General features: G+C 42.2%; 2 protein-coding genes across 3 annotated transcripts in view; both read left to right on the top strand.

Annotated features, from left to right (window-relative positions):
- The first annotated feature begins 5,309 nt into the window (after positions 1-5,309).
- GPNMB (glycoprotein (transmembrane) nmb) lies at positions 5,310-23,891 on the top strand. Of its 2 annotated transcripts, none has more exons than XM_014937624.1 (11): positions 5,310-5,508; positions 10,478-10,627; positions 11,326-11,469; positions 12,713-12,892; positions 14,017-14,175; positions 14,643-14,951; positions 16,128-16,250; positions 16,959-17,061; positions 17,964-18,169; positions 20,545-20,632; positions 21,437-23,891. In XM_014937624.1, the coding sequence occupies exons 1-11, from the start codon at positions 5,439-5,441 to the stop codon at positions 21,588-21,590; spliced, it is 1,686 nt and encodes a 561-aa protein (XP_014793110.1). In that variant the 5' UTR covers positions 5,310-5,438; the 3' UTR covers positions 21,591-23,891. The 2 variants fall into 2 exon arrangements, with proteins under 2 accessions (XP_014793110.1, XP_014793109.1); XM_014937623.1 differs by having other exon boundaries at positions 16,125-16,250.
- Positions 23,892-25,465: 1,574 nt separating this feature from the next.
- MALSU1 (mitochondrial assembly of ribosomal large subunit 1) overlaps positions 25,466-25,747 on the top strand; it is a 7,273-nt gene continuing 6,991 nt past the window's right edge. Inside the window, exon 1 of the mRNA XM_014937619.1 lies at positions 25,466-25,666. Coding sequence (XP_014793105.1) covers positions 25,471-25,666 — 196 coding nt within the window. The 5' untranslated portion in view covers positions 25,466-25,470. The remainder of the gene's footprint in view (positions 25,667-25,747) is intronic.

Here is a 25,747-nt window from a genome sequence, read left to right as displayed (position 1 = left end):
CACTAGGAGCACAACAGCCCCCCTTGCTCAGAGTTTGCCTTCCCTTTATGCCATAAATGTTACTGGGCTTCTAGACAGAAAGCTGGTTGCTATATTATACAGCTGGTTGCTATATAATATATTAATCCTTTTTCTCCCCTCTCCATTGCCTGTATATTCGCTGCTGGGTGTAGCCTCTGAGGAAGAGGTTACTGGCTGAATTAATGCCATGAGTCAGTGGGAATAGAGTCCAAAAAATGCAGAATTTTGCCCGTATTCTTGCTGTTAACACATTAAAGAGTATGTTATGCTGAAGTTCAGCTGCCAGCATTTTCATTTATTCTGACTCCTATTTCAGGGAAGCGCTGAGGTTATTTCTTGAGCAGTCAAGGCAATTTCACAGGACCATAAAACAACTGAGCTTCTGTGCTGAACTCTTATCCCCAGCCCATAATAAGTGAAACATAGCATATACAGGGAATAAGGTACAATTGAGTACATTCAGTTTATATTGTTTCTTAGAAAAGCTTTAAAGGAGCAGACTGGCTGTGAGACTACTTCTTCAGCATCCTCCCACCAAAATGACTGCACAGCAGATGCTCTTAAGTATATTCTTTTTGATACATCACCCTTTTGATTGGGTTTTGCTGATTTGATTGTTCCTGGATTACTTTTTTTGAAGTTTTTTTTCTCTTTTCCTAGCCAAGATATTAATGGATGTTTTTAGAGAAAACAGAACTTTTCAGCAGAGAAACAAAATATTTCAGAGAGAACATTCAGCTTTCTCTTGAGCTGAATGATAGAAAATCTATCTCTTAAAACTTCTCTAAGCAACAGGGAGGCCGGAATGGATTTCATTATAATATGGTGTAAAATATGGATCTCACACAGTCATAATCATGTACTTTCACAGCAATTATCTGCTCTCCTGATTGGAACAGGACTATGCCTCGGTGAATCACTGTGAATATAAACCACGTAACTAACAGTTCATTAAATCAGTATGAGAAAAGTAGTAAAATAAAACCAATGTCCATACTGTAAATGAACTGTGGCAGTTTCAAAACTGAAAGTGGGTCAGCTGAGGTGCACACAGAGCAAGCCAGAGGCTTACAGAGGCCTTTAAAAGACCATGGGCTACAGCAGCAGAGCACTGGGACTACCAGGATAGCTACACCTCCTCCTTGCACTGACATCATCGTTTAAAAAAAAAAAACCAAAACCTGCCTAGAGACATCCATTTTTAAAGGTATGTAAATCTGCTTTGTTTACACACCTTTAAAAGAAGATGCACTGAGTGGTCTGGAGGGTCAGTATCTGTTGTCATAGAATGGTTTGTGTTGGAAGGGACCTTAAAGATCATTGAGTTCCACCCCCCTGCCCTGGGCAGGGACACCTCCCACCAGACCAGCTTGCTCAAAGCCCCATCCAGCCTGGCCTTGAACCCCTCCAGGGATGGGGCAGCCACAGCTTCTGTGGGCAACCTGTTCCAGTGTCTCACCACCCTCATAGTAAAGAATTTCTTCATAATATCTAATCTAAATCTACCCTGCTTTAGTTTAAAACGATTACCCCTCATCCTACTGCTCCACTCCCTGATAAAGAGTCCCTCCCCAGAGGTGCTTTGTCTTCCACTGCTGGTCAGCTGCACAAATTAGTGAGAACTCCCATGGGAAGGGAAGCCAAGTCCTCCGGTGGGGAGAGGAATGAGTGGACCGGGGCACTCTGTGGGTCTGTATCTCAAGGCTGAGCTCTTGTGAGGATTTGCTGGTGTCAAAACGCTGCAGACAACTTCTTGTGGTCTCTGCCTTCCCCATGAGCTCTTTCACAAGGCGTTTTGGGGCAATCTGTCACACCCATGGCTGTGACTGAAAATTGAGTTTAATGCTCGCAGGGAGGGACACAACAGAGAGACACCCCTACAAAGGCAGAGAACTGGCCCACTCATTTGAGCCTTCCCTTTAGAGGTAATAAGGCCAAAAGTGACTTTTATCACAAAAAAACCCAACCCTCTAGAATTATACGCTGTGGTCAATTGCCAAGTTTGGAAACGCCAACCCCAACACAGGAACTTGGAGAAAAGCATGGCTGCAAGGAAATACCTCCCCATAAAAAATGGTAGAAATGAAACCACTGGAATTACAAAAATCCTGTTTGTGCACTTGCAAGGGTTAATTCATTTTTCAGTGGCAAACCGAGCTGGCTGGTGCCATAAACTGATCAGGAGTTTTTGTGGAGCTTATTTTCCCCCTGTAAGAGAAGGAAGACTGCAGACTGCTAACATGGATGTGTTTACAGGGTCAGTTCAGTCAGCTGATGGCCACCGCCCCATGTGAAGTGAGGCACGGATAATTTCTTCCCAGAAAGGGAATTTTTCCAGCCTTAAGCAGAGTTCCCTCGAGAGACCACTGGTAATGGCAGGCAGCATTTACCTAAAAGTACCTGGTTGCCAAAACAAGATCGTTTCGTTTTGCTTTGCTGGCTTGGCCAAAAGTCAAGCTCTTTTTTCAAATCCCTTTTTTTTTTTTCCTCTTTTTTTTCTTTTTTCTTTTTTTTTTTAAAGTTCCTGTTCCTGATTAACAATTCCTGTACTCGTGTTGTGGCGATGGTGGTGTGATAGCAGTGTGAGCGTGCCAGCTCTGTCGCAGTCTAGACACGCAGGTACACATGATGTGCTCACACCCTGTCATCTGACAGCCCTTCAGGTAGCAGAGATGTGTATCTACCTCCTCAATGAGTTTTAATAACCGAGGTGCTAAAGCTGTGAAGTACCAAGCACTTCCCACCCACCCACTTCTTTGTCAGATTAAGTCCTAAATCTTTCTGAATGTGTGTTTCTTTGCTGGAAGGATACTTAGGATATATTTTAAATCTTTTCTCTTCTACAGCTGCACAATTTAGTTCAGTTGCTTTAACTGTGGAGCTGTTTCTCAGAGACCAAGAATAATAATGTAAAAAACTATAAAGTCAATTTAAGATCCAGTGATGATTAACCAGTTTCAAGAAACTTGTCAGTGTTGCAGATGGACTTGTTTTCAGACAGGGTCAGCCACATCTGGGATGCTTGGAGAAGCCAGCTCAGTTTTCAGATGGTCCCTTCAGTCTTCTCATACTTCTCCTTGCCTTTTTTTTCTTCTCTTCACTCCTTTTACATCTTTGTCCCTCCCTGTTCTTTCTTCCCTTTGCATAGGGCTTTCTCCTCTCCTCTTTTCTTGCTAACGCTGTCGGCTGCAGCCACGGCATGAGTGGATCCAAGCATTTTCTCTGTCAGCCCCTCCAGGAATGCGTAGTTTAAGGCCCAAGAGCCAAGGAGGGAGAGGGCAAAGGACCGGAGCGTCACAGACCGGCCACCTTTTAGTCATTAGCCCAGCCCTGGTGGGTTTGGATTCCTCAAACCACAGGCCTGATCCTCATTGCCCCTGAAGTCTATTTACAACGTGTTTAATAATTTCCACCAGCTGGCCCTTATTGAGGGTGTCACTCAACGTTTATGTAACAATCTCATGTATCAAATAACATGGCAAAAAAACTCCGTCCTAACCAACTTTATTGTTTTTAGGCTGATAAATTTTTGTTTTTAATTAACAGGCATTTGTTGTCAGCAGTTTTCCTCTGGAGGTTCTCAAAATCCTGTTGGGAACAAGCCTTCAAACCTCCTTTCTCCCCAGCAGACTTTGGATGGGGACCCCAGTGCTGAAACACAGTGCTTGAAGGTCACTTTTCACTTCTAGGATCAACAACCTTGAAACAAAGGAGTGCAATTAAAATTAATATCCCACATGGTTTAAAAAATAATTGCAAATGGCTTCGAAACCTGACATTTCAACTGGGAATGTTGTTGATTTAATAACAACAAAAAAGCAACAATCACATGAGGACGCTGCAGTCATATGATTTTTTTGCATAGTCAGTCACAGCTTTGCCTATGATTTGTGCTCCCTCTCCTTTCTGCCAGATAATGAGGGCTTAGTTTAAACAAGCCTGGTATCCCTAAGGCTATTGCCTTCACCCTTTTCCTTGGCTGGCAGAAGGGAGGGTTGGCTCCAGCCAGGAGGGTGCTGGAGCAGCGAGCCTACGTATGGGAGATGCACAGGACTGGTCATCAGAGCCTGCCTTACTGAGAGAGATGCTGGCTGGGGCGCCCCGGGCAGTGACAGTAACTTACACAGCTGATAGAAAGTGCTAGAAAAATGGAAGAAACTAAGAACAAATTAAAAAAATATATTAAAGTAATAAGTAGTTACAGTCCTAAAATCTTCCATTGGGCAATCTCTTAATTCTGTTGACAGTGCCTCGGACTTACAGACTTCCACCTGCCCTGCCCAAAATAAAAATGCTTTAGTGTTGCCCAACTTGCTGGTTTCTGGCTGGCCAGTGCCTTGCCAGTGCTATACTTTGGGATCACTGAAACCACTACTGAACTCCTATCATGAGGACCATACTTGCTTCTGTGCCAGGTCCTCTCACCCAAGCTTGTTCTTTGCTGCAAACAAAAGCTAGAAACTTCACGAGGCTGCCAGGGCTGCCACGAACTTCAGCTGCTGCGCTGCCTGCAGAACACCTGGGCTGGCGAAGCACGTTGAACCTGAATTTGAACCACTACATGCAGTGTTTGCCAATCTGCCTCTATTATTCTACTCCTCTTGAGCCATTGGTTGTACCTCATTATTAGGTTGGGCAGCAGAGTCTATTTTTCCTCTGTCTCTACACACCATGAAGTATACACAATGAAGAACATGTCCCTCTGTAGGTTGTGGCAACTTGTGAGCTAGACATTGACTGGCCATCACTACATAGGGTCTGTGATTGCACCTCTAACCGTGGCCACATCGCATTGTGCAACCATGATCAGATGGAACATGCATGTGCCCACTAAATGTTGAAATAACGTTTTCCTTAACGATCAACTGTGATCAGGAGCCAAGTTCAGAGAGGTGTTAGAATTGGCCGGTCTCCATGTAGTTTCCAGTTGTTGTCCAGCACGTTGGGAGAGACACACGGTTAAGTAGTGGTGGGTCTACCAAATGCAGTGAGCTGTTGCAGTAACACTTGCAAATCAGGCTGGGGCAAGAGTTAATTTGGATTTCTGGAAGTAAACGTTCCTAATTTAAAAACAAATTAAGTACAAAAATTGATCACAGTGCAAAACTCATATAAAAAATGCCTGCGAGGCAAATGGCGTGGCTCTAAACAGGTCTCTCAGAAATCCCAGGGAATGCTGAAAGCAAAGGGAGTGAGTCATAAGCACATGAGCTGAAAGAAGCTGAAGACAAAATCATGCATCTCTGCTTAATTCCATCACATGATGAGTCCCGGGGCCCTTCATTTAATCGGAGAGCGGAGCAGCAGAGAAACTTCATTCTCACTTCTCGGTGGGGACCGGAGGAGTTACCGTCAGCGGGCACTGGGCACCCTCTGCTCCTCCACACGCGCTGAGCCCAGGCAGGGTCTCCGGCACCATGAGCAGTGTGCGCCGCCACCTCGGATTCCTCCTCTTGGCCGAAGCTGTGCTTTGTGCTGCTGCCACACGTGAGTGTTCCCTTCATCCCCCTCCTCTCTCCCTGCCTCCGCCGGTTCCATGTCCCCAGCCAGGGCGGTAGAAGCGGCTGCTGGTTGCACGTGCAGCAGTTGCCGGAGCTGTGCTTGGGAACTGGGAGGTGACAGCTTGCTTCACCTCAGGGTTGCCTGGCCCTGGGTAGAAATGTCACTCGAGCTGGAGAAATATGCCAGGAGCTGTTCAGTTATCTATTTCCCGTGCTTCACAGAGCTGTGACTGGAGCTAAGCCGTGGCTCGTTTCAACAAATACCTAATAGTATTTCCCCAGCCCAAGCGTGGCTAAAAAGGCAGATGCAGAATGGACTTCTCCCAGTTTGCTCAGCTCAGCTGTGGCTGGGAGAGGCCAGGTCAGAGGCAGTGCTCCCTGCTGGGACACCCAGACCTGGGGATCCCCAAGCTTAGGGAGCCTAATCAAGGAATTAAATCCTCAAGCCACAGTGGGCAGTCACTGGGCTGGTCCTCTGCTTCTTTCCGGGATCCCAGTTTGACTCAAGTCTTGGGTTGACTCCCTGAGCTCAGGGCTGGGAACCCAGAAATGGGATTTTAGTCTTAAATTCCAGAATCTACAGTGAGAAAACTGACAGCCTTAAAAGCTGAGGTCCAGCAAAGCATCCATCTAGCCTTGAACCTGTCTCCAATGGGAAACAGTAAGGGATGTATAACTGGGCAAGCGTATACTGGTATTTAGCCAGGACACTTTTCCAGCTTCTGATGATTTACACCACCAGAACTGCCTGTGTCAGATGCAGAGTCATTGTATTTAGCAGTTTGTACTGGACTTTTCTTCCATCTGTTCATGCACTTGGGTTTTGCTTGCAACCTGTGTAAATTTTTGGCACATGCAACATCCTGCCAGCAAGAAATTTCACACCTTAACTGTGCCTTACATGAAGAAATATACTTTATGTGCTTAGAACCTGTAACCTGCTGGTTTAATTTGATTCTCCTTAGCTTTTGTACTTTCAGAAATAGTGACAAATTGCTTCTTCCTCCATGCTGTTAGTGATTCTGGTTTTATATTCTCTTCTGCCGCCTCTTCTCCAGGCTCAAGACAGGCTCTGTTTAACTGTTCCTCATATGGAAACACTTCTATCCCTTTGTAACATCCTCGCCACCTTTCTCTGTATTTGTTCCATTCTCTTATAACCTGCTTGAGCTGCAGAGAACAGAGCAGCATACAGTAGTCAAGACATGAACACACAATTATACAATGCTGTAATGACATTTTCATCTTCGTACTCTGTCTAGACTTTTCCTAGTTTTTCAGCTACCAATGAGCACTGCACTCAAAACTGTAAATCTACGAGATCTCATCTCTGAGTGGCGGTAGCTAGTTTACAGCAGCCTTGTTCTGTAAGTAAAGTTACATTTAACTATGCTGAATTTCATATAGTTTTATTCTTGAGTCATTGAGCATCATACAGACCTCCCCTCTGCTGCTTTAAGACTGTCTTCAGCAGATTAAAGAACTTTACTGTTTACCTGTTTTCCAGATAATGAACATTTTAAATTATTTCAACAATTGAGAAAACTGGCCGCTTATTCGTGACTTTTGGTTCATATATCCTAACCAATGATTCCTGTGAAATCCTTCGTTCTTATCCCACGGTAACTCAGTTCCTTTATGTGCCGTTAGCGAGGGACCTCATCAAATGCTGGCTGGAACTCAAGCAGGCTATAACAAACAGGTCAGCCTTATTCCCATGCTCTCTGGCTCCCTCAGCGAAACTCAAATATATTTGTGCGGAATGCGCTCCTTTTACGGCATATCATAAGAATCCACTGTATCTGCTAATTCTGTTCTTCACTGCTCTTTCTACCAGCTTCTCCAATTTGAGCCTCCAACTTTTTTTTAATCCTCTAAATCTTCCCTGGAAGTGTTTTTAAAAACTGTCATCACCTTTGCCAACTTTTGTTTCTCAGCACTGAAGCAAGATGTTACATGCTATGGTTAATAACTCATTTATTTCACTCATGAATAACTTCCATACTTTTTGAGCCATCCTATCTAGACAAGTTCTTCATTTCGTTGATTTGTCCTATAATATTTTTTTTTGTGCCAAAACACTTCCTTTTGGGAGATATTCTCCATAGTTGTAAAGAAAATTTCTGGCACAGAAACCCATTATGCTCCTCCTTCGTGAATGAAAACGTAAAATAAGGTATTTACTTTTGTGCTACCCCTTTTTCTTCTTTGAATGCTTCTTTTGTATCTGCATCCTCTTTTGGCCCTACAGACTTTCTGGTAAGCTTTCCACTACTTTAGTATTTGAAAAAAAGATTAATTAGCAGTTTTTATGATATTGCAAGTTGCTCCTCAAATTCAGTTTTGTCCTGCTTTATTATGTTTCTGTATATAACTGTAGAAAGTTTATATTATTTTCTGTGTTCTTACCTTGGCCATAACATCAGCCTTTTTACTTCTAATACACTTTCATCCTCTTTAGCTGGGTGATTTTTTTATTGCTATTTTTCTAACATTGGCTTTCGTTCTACCTTTCATGGCTAACATGCTATCAGAGGAAACGCTGAACTTCTTGTCTTTGCTACATTTTTCACCAAAATGAAAAGCAGAATGAGAAAGAAGAAAGTCAATCAGAGTATAAGATCTTTTCTCCTATGATCACCTCACCAAAACTATTACAGTAATCATTTCCTTGGAGTGTAATGTTACTCTATTTTGAACTGAATTGCTCTAATTTTTGGTTATGACCAACATCTGTTCTCGAGTGTTTTTCATTGTTAAAAAAAGAAATACATTAAAGCTTTTTGTTCCTTTAAATTCAACAACTGAAAATCTTCAGTTCCATGTGTTAGAGAAACTAGAGCTAGAGTCTTTGCTCATCTGAAAAAAACGTCTTTTTCTTGTCCTGAAGCTTGTGAAATGTTTTATATTTGATTGAAATAAACAAAGCACATCAGGGAGGCACAGAAATGCCTAAGGAGCTTGTGATTTAGAAGCAGTGACCACAGTTATTACCAAAGCTGGACAAGAAAATGACTTCTAGATTCAAGAATTGTTATTGAAAATTCAAAATTAAAAGCATTTATAAAATTACAAGTGTTCCAGCTGGTTTTGATGAATTGAGCATTTGGGGGGAAAAAAGACTGAAATGTTTTGATCTGACAAAATCAAAACATTTTTATTCATTAAATAGTTTTTAGATAAAATCAAAGAGAATGGGAAAAGAAATTAGGAAAAATCCCTAGCCACTTACTTTCAAATAGGACGCCACAATAATTTCTTGACATAAAACGTAATTTAACTTGATAAGCCTTTGTGAAATACTTTTATAGTTGCTAATCTGTTTTTTTCCTGAGAAAATTTTCTGAAGGACAACATGAACCAACTTTTCTTCTGACCAAGACTGAAAACAATGCAGCATGTGATACAGGCTCTTAAGTAAATACCAGTCATGATGTTATGCTTTGCTCACATCAAAATGTATTAAATCTGCAGGGAAGACTTGATTCAAGTGATTTAAGCGAGACTGCAGGGAGTTCCTGTAGGGCAAAAGACCATGGGAGAATATGCCTCTGAGTGCAAAATCTGTCCTTTTCCTCAAATCTTTTGGTCCTCAAGACTCAAGAGACTGGGGAGAGAACTACCAGCATCAGTTCAGAGTGACCACTGAGATGGAACTGGCCAAGGGATGTCCTTCCTGCCCAGCTGCAATCTCACTTGGCAATAAAACATCAAGAGAAAGCAGCTCCTGTTTCTTCTTCAGTGCTGTTTCTCTGGTTCTCCCTTGCAGTAAAATTAGGAGTCCTATACCCATAAAGATCGTGCTTAGACTGGCTACACCTGCTCTGCGCCTTTGCCAAAAGCTGGAGGAATTCCAACACATTTGGTTAACTTACAGCACACGGGGCCATTCCTGCCCTTCTTACAGGTCTCTGCATTTTCCTTAAAAACAGCCAGCTCTTTGTTGCACTTCGGTATAAATCTCAGAAGCATTCAGCATCAGCTACCTCTAAAATAAAGCCATGAAAAGCAGAAGAAATCCTAATTCCCTTGATGTTGTGACACGCCCAGCAGATACCTGATTAACATGACAGAGTTGTTTAAATCCCCCAGGCTTTAGTGGAGCTCTGCCCATGAGCCTACTTACAAACATATTTCTATGGCATCCTACAGTGGTTGACGTGCTCCTACAGGTTACTTGGCTATTTACTTTGCTTTTCATTATGTGTACTTCGTGACAGAAGGTGGGATCCTAGAAGGCCTGGGAAAAGTTTGAGCCCACCATTTGTAGTAATATGAGAAGAAAGAGGTTATTAAAATTATTTAATATCTGAGCCATTTTAAAGTAATAAGCACGAAGCTAATCTGGTTTGGTTGTTATATTACAAACACATTGTATTTACTATTCAGCTCTAAATTTCCTTTTCTGGAAATACCAGCTTCTGTTAGAATTGGTTCCACCCCTCCCAGCTGAACCACCAGCCAACTCCCTAAAGAAGCTTCACTGGTTCAAAATTAATTCTTGGCATAACTTCCACTAGAGCACAACTCAAGACACAGAGTGAATTTATCCTGTTAGCCTTTTTACTCATAGATTTATTACCAGGCAAGCATAAGGCAGTCTGTAATCAAGCAACCTCTAGCTTGTTTGTTGCAGAGTTAGGTTCATTCATACAAACAATTACTCTGATATATTGAAAGTGTTGTAAAACTTATTATTCTTTCTCTGAAAAGCTTGCAGTAGTGCAAGTGGGGAAATGTCAGTCTGTCAGCGGTAGAAGTGTCTCTATGTTGGTTATAATTGATGCAAGTGTTTATAGCTGTGATGATAAAATTCCGTAACTTTCTACTGCTGAAGAAGTTTCTAATCAATAGAGAATATAGTTGGATTAAGAAGGCTGCTCAGCACAAGAGCAAGGTCTTTGTATTGTGGTAGGGAAAATGCTATTACATTGCATGTTTGTTTTTCTCTCTAGGGTTTCAAGATGTGCTGAGCCATGGAAGAACTTCTCCTGTCACATCCTACAAGAATCTACAAGGCTGGTCTAGTGATCAAAATAAATGGAATGACAAGCTTTATCCTTTCTGGGAAGAAGGAGATCCCAGATGGAAGGACTGCTGGAAAGGTGATTGCACATATGTAATTCAAAGACACTGAGAAAATTGGCCAAAAAATCCACCTCATTGAAGAGTGCAGGTGCTATAGTGTTTTTTCACAGGTGCAGTAACCACCACTGCTACAAGGATAGCAAATTAGGGACGATTGGCTTTGATACCATTCCCAGTACGTTGTCTGGGGGAGCAGAACTGTGAGTTGTTACAGTAAATGCTTTCCCAGGACTCATAGTGTCAGATATTAATGCTTATTAAGAAGTACTGGTGGCCAGGGCTCTAGGACAATCCATTTGATCTGAAACATGCCCTAGAGGACTGATAGCTTCAACTACTGTGTCAGCTGGGCATTGTGGGCTCCAGTTTGACAACTTCAGTGACGACCCTGTTTATTATCAGTAGGTGTCTGAGCTGAGGTCTAAAGGCTGTATCCCTTGGGAGAAACAAAAATATTCTCCTTTGGAATATACTGACCCCCCATGGGTACAAAAACATGCTCTTAGCTCTAAGAAGAAAATGATAGGGGGGAGACAATGATTCCCTCTGTTCTAAGCTGGGGTTCTGATAAGAGTCCAAGTGACTTAGGAGCACAAAACCCCTTGGAAACAGAGGACTCAATACAGCATTTCTAATGTAAATAGTGCACAATAGAAGGTAGCTGCTGCTCTGATGCATCCTTTATGGAAGTGAAGACCAATTTTCTTTTCTACAGGTGGACGGGTGACAGCCAAATTGGACACTGACAGCCCAGCACTCGTAGGATCCAACGTGACCTTTGTTGTGACGCTCCGATTTCCTAAGTGCCAGAAAGAAGATAGTGATGGCAACATAATATACGAGAGAAACTGTACCCAGGGTAGGTAACGGCAATCTGCCGGCGCTATGGGCACGTCTGACTAAGGTGAACATTTCATGAAGCTTTGAAAACATCAGAGGCACATCCTACGAACAACAGCCATGTTGCTTTTAACTGATAACTACGCTCATGTGTAACCTGTACCACACCAGTTTCTTTCCTCAGAAGATCACTGTGGTATTTTTACTGTTTTGCACCCGCTATATATAATGACCAGGTAATTTAAGATTTGCCTTTGCCATAAAATTGCCTTCCCAAAACAGTGGTGTTAATTTAGCTTCCTAACAAAACTGCTACTGCTTTTCAGCTCAGTCATGAGGTTGCACAGTCACACTGTCTTCTCCCAAATTTATAAAGCTGCCAATTTATAAAATTCCCATTTTTTTTTCAATTGGGAAGTGTAGAACTCACTAACCATCATCTGCATCTTGAAAAGCTCTCAAGAAAGAGTAAATCTCATATTCCCACATTTTAATTTTTTGATCAGAAAACCACCTTTTTCATCTTATTTATTGTTACACAGAGCAAAAAACCCTATCATAATTCCAATGCTTGAAGAGTGAAAAAGGCAGTTGTACATTTCTTCCTCTGAATTCATAAATGTTCAACAAACTCTTTTACTGAACAAAACAATTTTCATTTCAAGGCATATCAGCAAATTTTTTGTTATTCTCAGTTCCACTTTTTGACTGTCTAATGTTTTGTTAACTGCTGATATCCATTCTCTATTAATATCTGTTGTGCTGTTTGGGGAAGGAAACTGTCTTTTTACTATTCAGAAAGGAACTGAAATTCATGCCTAAGTTATTTAAAGGTGCCACAGAAAACTTTTCTGACAAAACAAAGTCACTTCTTCACGGTGCTTCCATGGCTACTATTTCTACTTAAAATTTTAGACTCTCCTTGCCAAATGTTCAGGTAGCCCCACCAACTCCAGTGAAACAGTAGCATCCTGTGTAGTTGACAGCAAGTTTTGGGTAAGCAATTTTATATTGTGTTGGGCCCATGAGACAGTAAAAACTCATTACGCTGCTAAATAAAACACCACCAATCCAGAACAATTCAGTGTTCACATTAAAAGCAAAGCACAATCTTAGAAAAAATGAATGTCAGTCTAAAAATACCCCAGTTAACATGTTGTTTAAATGCAGTAACTGCTGTAACTTGGGGTGTCAGCCTCCTGTTTCCTGGCTGTCTGCACATTTCTCAGTTGACCAGGAACATGTCCTATTTCTACCTTTAGATCCTCCAGCTTCCCAGGATCAGCAACTCTATGTCTACAACTGGACTGAATGGATTGACAGCTGCGGCTGGGAAAACTGCACAGGCAACCACAGCCACAACGTATTCCCAGATGGGAGACCTTTCCCTCATTATCCTGGCTGGAGAAGAAGGAACTTTGTCTACGTGTTTCACACGTTTGGTTAGTGCTGCAACACATCCCTTGGCCTGGCTGATGCTGCAAAGCTTATAATCACTGTGTACACTAATTCATTTGTTGAGTATGTTTTATTAAAAGTCCTTTAAAAAGGATTCCACTCCCTTGAGTGGAGATACTGAATTCATAGAATCATAGAATCGTCTAGGTTGGAAGGGACCTTAAAGATCTTCTAGTCCAACCATCAACCTAACTCTGACAAAAAAATAAATAAGAAATAAGAAATAATTCCCCACTTTCCAGAGAGGCCATCATCTGCTCGGTCCAGAAATCATGGATTAACAGGAGACTCTCTTTAAATCTGCATTCACAGTACTACCACTGAAGAAAATTAATTTCCTTTCGGTAGTACTCAAGATCCTTTTCTAGGAAAGCAGAGGGTCTGAGCAGGTCAGTCAGATGATTTGTTGACTGCTCACTACCACTTCAGAGTCTTAAATTTAAGAGAGGCCATAGCACTGTATATCTTCAGGTCAGTTTAGTGCTGCAGCACTTCTTGCCTCTGGGGAGGTGAAAACTGCCACCGACTGATCTGGACACAGATGGTGACTTTCAGAGTTTTCAGCTCCTCAGTATGTAACAGTTGGGCTATTCCTGACATTGTCTACATACTAAATCTTAGTATCCTAAGTTAAATTGGCTAAATCAGTATTACCATCAGTATCACCTTGGATAATAATAATAATGTCCCAGATTTTATGTAGAGGTGATATTATTTACCTACCTCAACAAGCTGTTACAAAGACAAATAAGCAAATGTATACAATGGGCAGTAGGGTATGAAGAAAAGGTACTATATCTTCTTGCTACACTGAAAGTGTACAAGCACAAGATCACTCAAAATGCCTAAGAGGTAACACCATCCACTACATAATCCTGCTGACAATGTAATGTAATTGCTTTGGAAAGATGCAGGTGCCTTGGCAATTTTTTCTCAGATTAGTGAAATTTGGGACATCTTTCTGACACCTTCGAAAACTGGAAGACAATTCTAAACTATTCATTTTGATTTAGACAATCCCAAGGTTCACAGAGATATCGCTTCTCTCAAAACAACTGGCAGCTTGGCTGCAGGGCAAAACACACTGTAAGTTCCTGTTCTGTTTCAGGTCAGTACTACCAAACCACTGGACGATCTTCAGCCACGTTTTCGGTCAACACTGCGAATATCACCCTGGGTGAACACATGATGGTGGTATCCATTTACAGGAGAGGGCACTCTGCCTTCGTTCCAATTGCAAGAGCAAGTGCCACTTATGTTGTAACAGGTGAGCGTGCGGCAATAAACTGTAATAAAATACTGGGGGTATTTGTGTTTAGGTGCTAAAAGAATTCAACACAAGCATCATCTGGCACAAAAAGAAGACATTGGCCTGAGAAAGGTTTGTAATATGAATGGGGAATCTCTGGTAAATTGCCTCGAGTAGCGTAATTTACCTTTGTACCTAGCTCAGTTGTGACACCTCTACCTTGAGGCGAAAAATGATTTACGAGAGGAAATGCAATCTTCCACAGATGCCTGGCATTCCTCATTTGTTCCCATATTTTTCTGGGTAACTGTTTCCTACTGATATTCACTCCTCAGATCAGTAAATCAAATCAAAGCAGAAACCCATGTTAAAGACATTAATGTCTCACCCTCTGACTGTTGCAGTTCAGGGACTTTGGAGCTGTTTGTTGTTTGCAGCCAGGGTATGTATGCTTTATTTATTTACTTCCTTTTTTCCCCCTCCAGACAAAATTCCAATATTTGTGAGTATGTTCCAAAAACATGACCGCAACATCTCAGACTCCATTTTCATCAAAGACTCACCAATCACCTTTGATGTGAAGATCCACGATCCCAGCTACTATCTTAATAATTCTGCCATCTCCTACAAGTGGAACTTCGGAGATGGAAGTGGCTTATTTGTAGTCAGCAGCCCCACTACATCTCACACCTACACTCTGCAAGGAAACTTCACTCTGAATTTAACTGTCCAAGCCATTATACCTGTCCCCTGCAAACCAGTAACACCCACTGCACCGCCGCCCACCTCAGCAGGTAAGAGTTTATCCAACAGCAGTGACATTAGGAGCTGTGGTAAAACTCTACATTATGGTGTTTTAAGTTCATTATCTTTTGAAGTTTTACTGTCATCAATGAAAGAGCTGCGAGGCTCTGCAAACTCTCTATAAATTGGTTTAGAGACGGAATCAATAAGCATAAATTCTTCTACGATTCTATGGTAGGCATCAGTTACACACAGTGACAGCATACAGAGGTCTTCAGGTGGACATGCAGTACATATAAATTTGTTTTAATACCCTCTACCATGCCAGGTCAAGTGGTTTTAGTCTTGCCTACTCGTGGTCATTTTCTGAGGTAAGATGTAGATTTTAACTAAGAAAGAGGTATTTCAGAAAACTTTTATAGCCAGTTCTTTTCTGGTTTGCATTAAATTTCATTCAAAATTAAATAAGATTGGTTTGAACTTAAAAAAACTTAGTCATATTCCAGAATACGGGATTTCCACATGGCATTAACCCAGAATGGCTTTCCCACTTTAAATATATGCACTATCATATTTCAGAGTTACTTTCATTATGTTCAGCATTGGTTTATTATCTCAGAGGGTTTTAAGGATTGCAAAAGGCCTGCAGTTTCAGCCTGGGTAGTTTTAATAATGCTACTATTAAGTTGTAAATGCAGCTATATTTTTCAAATCTCAGAATTTTAATATGTCCTTTTACCAAAATATTGAGTGAGAATGAAAAATGAAAAGAAAGATATAATTTTCACCACTTCCCCTCTTCATTTTCCCACTAGCTCTAATGTAGAGCAATGGGAAAATACCTACTTTTAAAGAGAGCAGTTTAAATCTTTTATTTGCCTTTGGATTTCTTCTATAACTGATTTGGGAATTGTGAAAAAATGTTTAATTATATCAAAACCTTGCAGTCTCACTTTTATTTCACAGAGATGGGTGACTAGCAAGGTAGCTTTTAGAGTGAGGCTACCCAGGCCACTCCAGGGTTCTACACCTGGGCACGTGTGTTTTCTTTAAGGCTTATTACCACGATCCCGTACAGATAAATACATGACTGCACAGCTGCAACCCAAAGTCACTAATGACCTGCACTAATGAATGCAGTTGAAATACACGGCTGTGCTCAGAATGCCTCTAAGCAGAAGATGTTCTAAAGCTGCATATCTATTCTTTCTCCCTCGACTCAGCAGGAACGACCGGAGCAACTTCTAATGCAGACTCTTCTAGCACTGTCGAGTCAATGGACGATAATCCTGATGGAGGCTGTCACATTTACAGATATGGATACTACAGAAATAGTATCTCTGTTGTAGGTAAGAATGTGGGTCAACACCTGACACAGAGGAATGGGGCTAATAATGTACAACGATGTATGGTAGAGATAACGTTTATTTAGGCTCCCTTTTATCGAATACATGAGACCCGCAATAAGATCCTTGTCTTGGACCTAGCTGGTGTTTTTAAAGATTCATGCACAGATAGCCAACTGGCTGACTTTGGTATTTTTATGTGCTCTGTCAGGACCTAGCAGCAGAGGCTATGGCCCCTTGGTTTCAGACTCCTGAGGCTGAGCCTTGGTCTAGATGCTTGTACGTAGTGTTTCCAGGCACTTGGGCTGGAGAGTGACTGGTGGGGATGTGTGCTATATCACTGCTTTCTATATCATCAGCTTCTGAACCTGCCACGCCTGAAGCATACTGGCCTGGAGGGGATCACATAAGGTTGAATTGACCTTGGCATGCATAGAAGTCATGGGTAGTGAGATGAGGAAGTGATTTAGTAAAATAAATAAGTAAATACTAATAATGGAAAAACGAAGCAGAGCAGAAAGGAGCAACCTCACACCAAAAGCACTGGAAAATCTCTCAGCTTTCAAACCCTTCACGATGACTGCTAAGGGAGGGAGGAGGTTATGGAAAACAAGACTTGAACTGAGCATCAGCCAAACACTTGAGGTTCTGTACACACAGACTTCAGACCTTGTCATGTGTCCTACTGCTGACATGTGTTTCCTCCCCCAGAGGGAATCCTTGAGGTAAATATTATTCAGATGACAAGCATCCAGATGACAGAAAGTCAAGCTGAAAATGCACTGGTTGACTTTGTTGTTACCTGCCAAGGGAGGTAAGTCTGTGAATGAAACTGTCAGTCTTCCCTCTTTAAAAATAATTAGGTGCTGGAACGCTATCTGCACTTAGGTGCAGCTGCATGAACAAAAATTGGGACCTGCACTGTTTCTGTTTCTTGACTGGAACTAATGATAATACAAGTCTCATTTGTAAACTATGTCAACAGAGGTTACTGCCAGGCTCTTAGGATTCAGAACAAATATCAAGCCTCAGTAAAAATAAGAAAAATAGATAGTGGGGAGAAACAATTCTATGTTTTCCTGGCCAAGACAAGATTTCAGCACTTACTGTAAAATGGGAAGCAGTCTACTGAAATTGGAAGGACACCCTTTCTTTTTGGCCATGATTTTTTGACACTTAGAGCAAATGGGTGTGTCCAAGGAATTTCTTGGATCAGAAAACATTGTACTAATATTCCTAGCTCCTAGAAAGGGATTAGAGTTGAGAGGACTGAGAAGTATAAGAATCGTCTCTGTAATGCAACCCGAAAACAATTAACTCCTCTTAAGTTAGTGTTTACTTTTTCAGCACATGATACTACATGTAAGAATCTGCATCCCTGTCTGAAAGATGTGTGTTAAAGGTAACAGACTTTATAAACTGACTTGAGGCAGGAAGTTCTGTGATCGCACTAAAATGTTAAATGATATGTAAAACAAGCAGAAAATTTTATAGATTGTATATATGCATTTTATATAAAATGCACATGTATATGTATATAAAATGTATAGGTATGTATAAAATATGTCATGTATGAATCAAACACTCTTAAATCACGGTAGTGCCACTGATTTCAGTAAACAGGCACAGCATAAAAATGGAGCATCAGTGCAACGTGTCTATGAACCGGGCCAACAGGACTCCACAAACGCAACCTGTTCTCTCTTCCCCTCCCAGCCTCCCCACAGATGTCTGCACAGTAGTTTCCGACCCCACATGCCAGGTGTCCAAGAGCATGGTATGCGACCCCATCGTTGTCACTGATGAATGCTTACTCACCATCAGGAGAGCTTTTGAGGAACCTGGAACATACTGTATAAACATCACCTTGGGGGATGACACCAGTCAAGCCCTTGCCAGCGCTCTGATTTCCGTAAATGGAGGTGAGTCCACGCAGAGCAGATGCGGGTCGTCTCTGAATAGATTCTCCCTGTGGTCATTTCCCTGCAGGGGGAGGAAAGCACAGGAATTTGTATGGGGTTTTATTATGCCTGGAGGCCTCAGCAGAGACTGTGCCAGCTTCTGTGAGGGTCCATGCAAAGACAGAGAGATGATTCCTTCCCTATGGGAATTTTAGATGTTAGAACTTGGTTTGATTTATGTTTACGATCCAATGAGCACAGTAATTATACAAACCCTTCTGTACCACAGAATATGAACAGTTCTTAAGCCATAACATATTTTTCCACAGAATAATTCTGTTGGAAAAGAAAAGCAGGTGGGGGACATGCCAGCCAGCCTACTCCACACATGGAGACATTGGAGAAACAGAGGAATTCAGCTCACTTGAGACAGAATCAAAGTCTGCAGCTGAGCTGGCTGCCCTGAGCCATCTTTGTAGCCCATTGACCTTGACCAGGTTTCTTTTCTTTTTTGGTCAGATGAGTATTGCTGTGTCTTGCTCATGGTTATCCAAGCAGTCTTTGACAGAACCTGATACTAAACTCAGCCTCAGTTTGAGGTCTAAATGATCATAGTGTCACTCTGCTCCCACTCCATTGCCCTCCTGACCTCCCACTACAACGTCCTAGTGACTCTTCTGAACTCTTTAATTACAAACAGCCAAGCAACTGACCCTTTGTGGTCATTTGTGACAGTATTTATGGCTCATTTCATTTAACCTAGCTATAAATTTAGCTGTACCTAAATCAGTTCATGATGACTAAGGCACAGTGCCTGACCTGTAAACGCATTCTGGCTACTAAAGATGAAAATAATCACGCAGTAGGATTTTTCACAACTGTATTCACAGAGGCTATCTTTAGCCTAACAAAGCTGGTCTCCCCAGGTTTCCTCCAAAGGGCAAAGCTAAGTTGTACTTTGGCGCTTCTACTATAATCAAAGCAGAATTCGGATCTAAGAGAGGAGCCAAATCACAGTAGTGCCACTGATTTCAGTAAACAGGCACCAGCATAAAAATGGAGCCAAAGCCAAACCTTCTGGAGGAGTCCATCTAATGTTTGCAAACATTTCTCATGTGCCACAATTTCCCACTCATTTCAAGAGAAGGCAAGTATTTGTGAATTTCTGAAAACCCCATAATTTGGTGCCTGAGTGTTTGGTGCCTAAACATCTGGCCCTTGAAATTTGGCAGGATTGTGCCTGGGTTTTGTTGGCATTGCACAAAACATCCGCTCTTAACTTGCTTAAGCTGCTGCTGAATGGATAGCAAGCCTATGATTTAGACCTGTCTCATCAGTGTATGTTGCTTTGCAAACCAGTTCATGGATATACCTTATTCATAAAATAAGGTAAATCTCTAGTTTCAGCAAAAATACTGTGTAAACTAGGAATGAGGTCAAGACTTCACAAACAGTTGTATCAACAAACTGAGAAATATGAGGCACATGTACCAAGTAAATGGTAATCCCTGATTTGATACCTTGATTTTCACAGACAGCAATTATAAATTAATAACTGGAAAGGTAAGCCAACATGCATCTCTAAATTACTCCATTGTATAAACACTGTTGTTAATATGAGGACCAAGAATGTGTCTCAGTGTCAGTAAACTCAATAAAAGTACAGCCTGTGGTTGGCAAATTAAGATATTAATACGAATTTAAAAAAAAAAATAGGTGTAATGATTTGGCTTCTTCCATCAGATATGATGGAATTAGGAGTAGATGTGAGTGAAACGGTTGATGGCAAACCAGAAGGCAGAGTTCAGCGACAGGCAGAGCCCAAAGTTTATTTCCCAGAACAAGCATGTTAAAAAAGCAGAGCCCTCAGCTCTCGGATAAAGCAAAGAAGTCTAAATCCATCAAGCAGTCAGCCACGCTCTGCCATCTTAGGATATGGGACTGCAACAATCAATTACATTTAAGAAATTATTTTATTCCCTCTTCCCCTGGCCATCATCCCTAAGAGAAAGCTGAAGCTGATTCTAACATTAAAGATTATAAAGAGACTGCATCTCTTACACTCTCCCTTGCAAGGAGCAAACTGGCATCACCTCATGGGGTGCCAGCAAGACCCTCCGTCCCCTTCCATGCTGGAAGGGCAGCCATCTGTCCCAGGATCACGGCTCTCATGAGAAAACTGGCCAAGCCCAACTCACACTCTGGTGGAATCAGAATTAGGATGTGAAAGCACCACCTCCTGCCAAAGTCACTGATCTCCAATGCTTAGCATATTAGAAGTATTAAGTGTACTTCAATCTGCAGAGCAATTAAGTAAAAATGATGTTACCTGTAGAAAACCTATCTCGCTGTAAAAATGAGGCTAGCTTTTAATCAAACTACTTTCTGAACTCTAGGATCATCATCAGGAACAACAGAAGGTGTCTTTATCTTCCTTGGTTTGTTGGCAGTGTTTGCCGCCATTGGGGCTTTCATCCTTTACAAGTAAGTTGCTACTTTCTAGGATTAAAAACAGTTCAAGGAACTGTCAGAAATATTAGTTTAACTTAACAAAACCAACAACTTAAATTTTCATTAGCTATATTTTTGTTGCTTTTTCATTGTCGTTCACAAATATTCTGGCAAATATTCAAGAAAATGGGATTACTGGCTTAAGCCACAAAACGATTGGAAAATATGTAAATATTAAAGACTTTCATAGAAAATTACATTCTGTGCTTATAAGCACAAAGAGTAATACTAGAAGGCCTAGGCACTGCATGTATGCAGTAAGCAAACTCAAGCTGCATGATGTGATTTATATATGCAGCAAACCCTAACAAACAGAAACTTAATTTAGCTTTAAAACTCTTACAAGAAGGGTTTGCAAGTGACTGACAGATCAAGAATTAATCAACATTCTTCATTAAATAATTGGCAAATAAATTCCTTGGGGAAAAGGTGCATGCAGGAAAGTAGTTAACTGAAGCACGTGTTACTGCATTATTAGCTTGGATGTTTCTCATGAAACTTTAAGACTGCACCAAGACTCCTGAGTCCAGAGTATGCTCACCCTGCACAGTCAGAGGTGAGAAACAAACACCTCCACAGTGCTCCGTTAAGCAATGAAGCCTTCTCATTAACCAGTCACGCTAATGACCTATGGCTGTTAGCCATTAGATGGAGTTGAAGAGGGAAGGGGGAGAGAGAATATACGTTATGAACACATGATGAATTTTCTGGTCATGTGCAGAACGTGGACCTTCATTGAAATGTCTTTCAGCAGCTAACTGTGCACATTCCTTGCAGGAGATACAAGCAATACAAGCCTATCGAGAGAAGCGCCGGACAAGCAGAGAACCAGGAGGGACTAACTGCTTACTTCAGCAACTTCAAAGCAATTTTCTTCCCTAGTAGCACTGAGAGAAATCCTCTGCTGAAAAGCAAACCAGGCATTGTTTAAGCCTATAGTCTATCCCTGACTATTAGATTACGTACAGGACTCATATCTGAACTGTACTTTGATGGGGTTGTCTTGTTGTTATAAAAAATCCCAGGGGGTAAGGTGAAAGCACATATAGACGGGATGGTAACTTTTGGGGGCTTGGTGCAATTAGAAATATTAATATAGTCCTTCGTAGAAAAAAAAATCAGGTAGTTTTGAGCACTTGCTGTTCTTGCTAGTGATCTAGGATACATTCTTCTGAATAACAAACACACCCCTCTCTCCCTTATCTGGGTTTTCTTGCTTTTAGGTTAACTACCTGCAAAACTAATCAGATCCACAATCTGGAGGGGAAAAAAAAAAAGGTTAATTAAAAAAACCGAACCAAAACACAAAAAACTTGCAAATACTTAGTCTTAAATAGACAGTCTGGTATAGCTGCTTACTGCCTTAGCAGGATTCATGCCTTTGCTAGAAAGAAAGACACGGGGGGCCGGCACATGTTACGTCTGTGGAATGAAACGTGCCGTGGCCGATTCCCAGGCATTGGCGCTGAGCTGCTGACGCTGTCACCCACCAAGCAAACCCCAGGTTCTGGGAAGCACCAGAGGCATTCTTCCCCGCTGGGAGTTTGGCAGCAGCTGCCCTGTTTTGCAGGGTTCAATAGCACAGATGCAGCTCATTACATGCCAGTTGGCCTCCGGGTGAGAAAACAGGGCTGGACACATTTAGTTTCCTACTGGACATGGCTACCAGTACACGAGCCTCACTGTAAACTAGACCACAGACACCCCAGTAAAAAGATTGATGAGGCCCATCTGCTTGGCTATCCCTGTTGAAACTTTTACTCCAGGACCTATGTAAAATCCTTAGATGAAATTGCTGATGCTCTCTCTGTCTCCTTTGTTTCTACTGGTCCTGAAACACTGGACTGGCACCACCGCTCCCCAGAGGGCAGAGAAGTGCTCCACAGACAAGGGTCAGCAGAACAAGGGTCGTGGCAGGAAGGGGTAGTGTTCAATTCCCTTTTCCCCTTCTCTTTTCATTCCTCTCTCTCCTGCAGTAAAGATACATCAATTTCTACTTGCTCCTCCATCCCTTTGTCTTTGACCACTTAATCAAAAAAATGAAACCCCCAATCTAAGTAAAGCACTATGCTCCAGTTTCTGCTTTTGCATGATGCAGCTTAGAAAGTGCAAACTTCTGCCAAGAAAACTGATCAAAAAATGCTTCAAATGGTTCATTTTCCATAAGAGCCTTTCTGTAAATATGGAAGTTTATAATCAAAGTGAAATTAACTTTCAGTTGGGGGCTGGGCAAATGACTTTACACCATCCATTTCCAAGCACTGAATTCTTTGAAGATCTGCATTTTAATATACTTAGCTTATTTACTGTGTCTTGGAACATCTCTGATACATTTTGTTTGTGGTTCCTGATGCGCTATGTAAGCATAAACATATTTTCCTGGTATCAACAGATCTGTCAAATGCTTATCATTCACAATCTGAATGTAGTCCTCACTGACGCTTCCCCAGTGTGCATGGGCAACTTTAAATGACTTAAGGATATAAAAAATGCAGATTTCTACATACCTGTGAGATGAGTTCTTTAGTTATATGGTTTAACAGCCTCTTTTCTTCTTTTGTTTCCAAGTTGTCCAATTGTTTTAATTCTTTTGTGGTCATTTCAGTTATATTATTAAAAGTACCGTATTTGCCATTGTTCCATCTTCCTTATATTTAACACCCCATTCTCTAACCCTAACTGGGCATCTAAAACTATCCTCTGACTTAAACAGAAAACACATTTCCTGCAAAAATTACCATCTGAATGTTATGTCCTCTGTTATCAGTCAGAGAACTGATAGGAAGAACTGTAATTTGTATTTCTTGCTCTGGCTTGAGGCAGGATGGGGGTTTAGTCAAGAGCTTAAGATGTCCTGTAATGCACCATGAAAAAACAAGGTCTGTGACAGCTATAATGCCCAGGAACAGTGATGATGCTGGCTACCACTAACCTAGGTTATATGCAGAAAGCATCTTGTTTCAGCAAAAACACTGCATGGTAGGAGCTCAGAGACATCTTAGCGTTTTGCATAGAAACCAACTTCTGGGCATATTTTAAGAACTTTTTTTATCCTTTAACCAAAGTATGCAGAATAGCTTGCGCTCTCTTCCTTTAAATACCATGTCAGAATATTACATTTTTATAATCTAATTTTGCCTTTTCAGCTGTAACTTCCATTTCATACATCTTTACTTTTATACAATGGAATCTAACTGCTGCACTGACAAATAAACCATCTAATGATTTTAAAGAGTACGTTTCCTTTGTCACAGAGAGAGAGATACTGTCAGATAAGCAACTGGATGAGTTGCCTAATTACTGACCAAAACAGTACCTACCTCCAGAAAACACAACTGGATTCGCCTTAGTCTTAGTTCACCGAAGCACATCTGGTACTAGTGTTGGTTATCAGATCAGAATACAAAGGAACTTCATGTCGTTCAAAGGCAAGAACAGCCGACAAGCAACAGATTTGTCAATGTCAGCAAGTGTCACAAGACAGGTTTCAGGCATCCCCTTTGGAGAAATAACATCAAAGAATGACAACATAAATGTACATCATCTTTAGAAACAACATCTTTTCAAATATGTCATCAAGAAAAGTGGAAATGTTAGCTGGGTAACAAGTTACTTTAAAAAGTTACTTTAAAAAAATTGTATTATTTCAAAACTGCCTGTTTTGTTCCTCCCTTCCTTTTCTTCTTGAACACTTATTACAGCACATAATTAAGAGTCATCAGATGTAACATTTATTTCTTACCAGAAATAGTTCTAAACTGAAGCTACAGCTAAAACACACCAGCCCCTGAAGGAATTGTAGAGGAATCAAATTAAACTTTGCAAGAGACATCCAGACACTGTGGCCTATAACCGACCACATCCAGCATTGCACAGCATAGTGGCATTTCCTTTAAAGCTAAAGCTTTTATCACTATGGGTCTTTCTAATTCATAAGATTATGCCTTTTAAGTCTGAATACCATTATTTTACTATCATATTCAGTGAGGGAGGGAAAATCAGTCTGAACTGTGATTTTTTTATTTTACTGTCAGGGTAGGTGCCAACATCTCCAGGTGAAGGGAGGGGAGGGGAATGTGTTTTGCTCACAGATGTTTGAACTTGCCTAGGTCACAGCTTTTTAACCCTCAACGTTATCCATGGCAAGGCAAACATAACAAAACTACTACCCTGCACCCATCAAATCTATGCAGGAATTTCACAAATGTAAAATACACTTTCCCAAGAAAAACACATTGATTTCAAAACAGCTGCAGCTTCTTAGGCAAAACCGTGGCATTTAAAAGGGGGCACCAGGTTTGAACTGGGATATGTGATTAGGGTTTATACGGCAGCACCCAGGTGTTGTACCTGCTCCTTTCGGGCTCCCCAACGAACCATGACAGCGGAGCGCTGATTTCTACTGTCCAGGCCCTGTCCCTTACCCCCTTTTACCGCCCCGCGGCTCAGCCACCCCTCAGAAAACACTGACGGGAGGCGCCACACGGGGAAGGTGAGGCCTCGCCTCGGCGCTCCCATTTACACACCTAAACCCTTCCCACAACAGGCTCTCCACGGGATTCCCCAGGGCAGAGTTCCGCCACCACTGCGGCACACCGGGGTCCCGGCCACCGGCGGAGATGTGGGACCGGGACCAGCCCCGCCGCCTCAGCCCTCAGCCGCGAGAGTGCCCCCGCGCACGCGCCTAACGGTCCGTCCCGACCGACAGCAGGATGCTCCAATAAGACGAGAGAGGCGTCCCCGCCACTGGCCAATGGCTGAGCAGCATGCCGGGGAGGGGCGGGCCTTCGTGCCGGAGCCGGGCGGCGGGCATGTGGCGGGTGGTGTCAGCGGGGCGCCGGCTGCTGCCGTCTCTCTCCGCCGCGGCGGGGGGTGCCTGCCGGCCGGAGCCGCTCCCCCGGCTGGCTGGGGTTCCCCGTGGGGGCTGCGCGGCGGCGCGGGGCGCGGGAGGCGGCGGAGTTGGGGCGCTGGGGGCGGCGGTGGCGGCGGAGCAGCGCCAGGCGGCAGGTAGGGCCCAGTGAAGGGCGGCCTGGGCTGGGTGGGGGGGGCGCCGAGCTGCTGGGGGGAAAAGCGGTTCCCTTCCGTTGT

The sequence above is a fragment of the Calidris pugnax genome, unplaced genomic scaffold, assembly GCF_001431845.1.
Source record: "Calidris pugnax isolate Ruff unplaced genomic scaffold, ASM143184v1 scaffold11, whole genome shotgun sequence".
In the NCBI taxonomy this organism is placed as follows: Eukaryota; Metazoa; Chordata; class Aves; order Charadriiformes; family Scolopacidae; genus Calidris; species Calidris pugnax.
The sequence above is the reverse complement of the archived record's forward strand: the minus strand, read 5'-3'. Positions and strand labels throughout refer to the sequence as shown.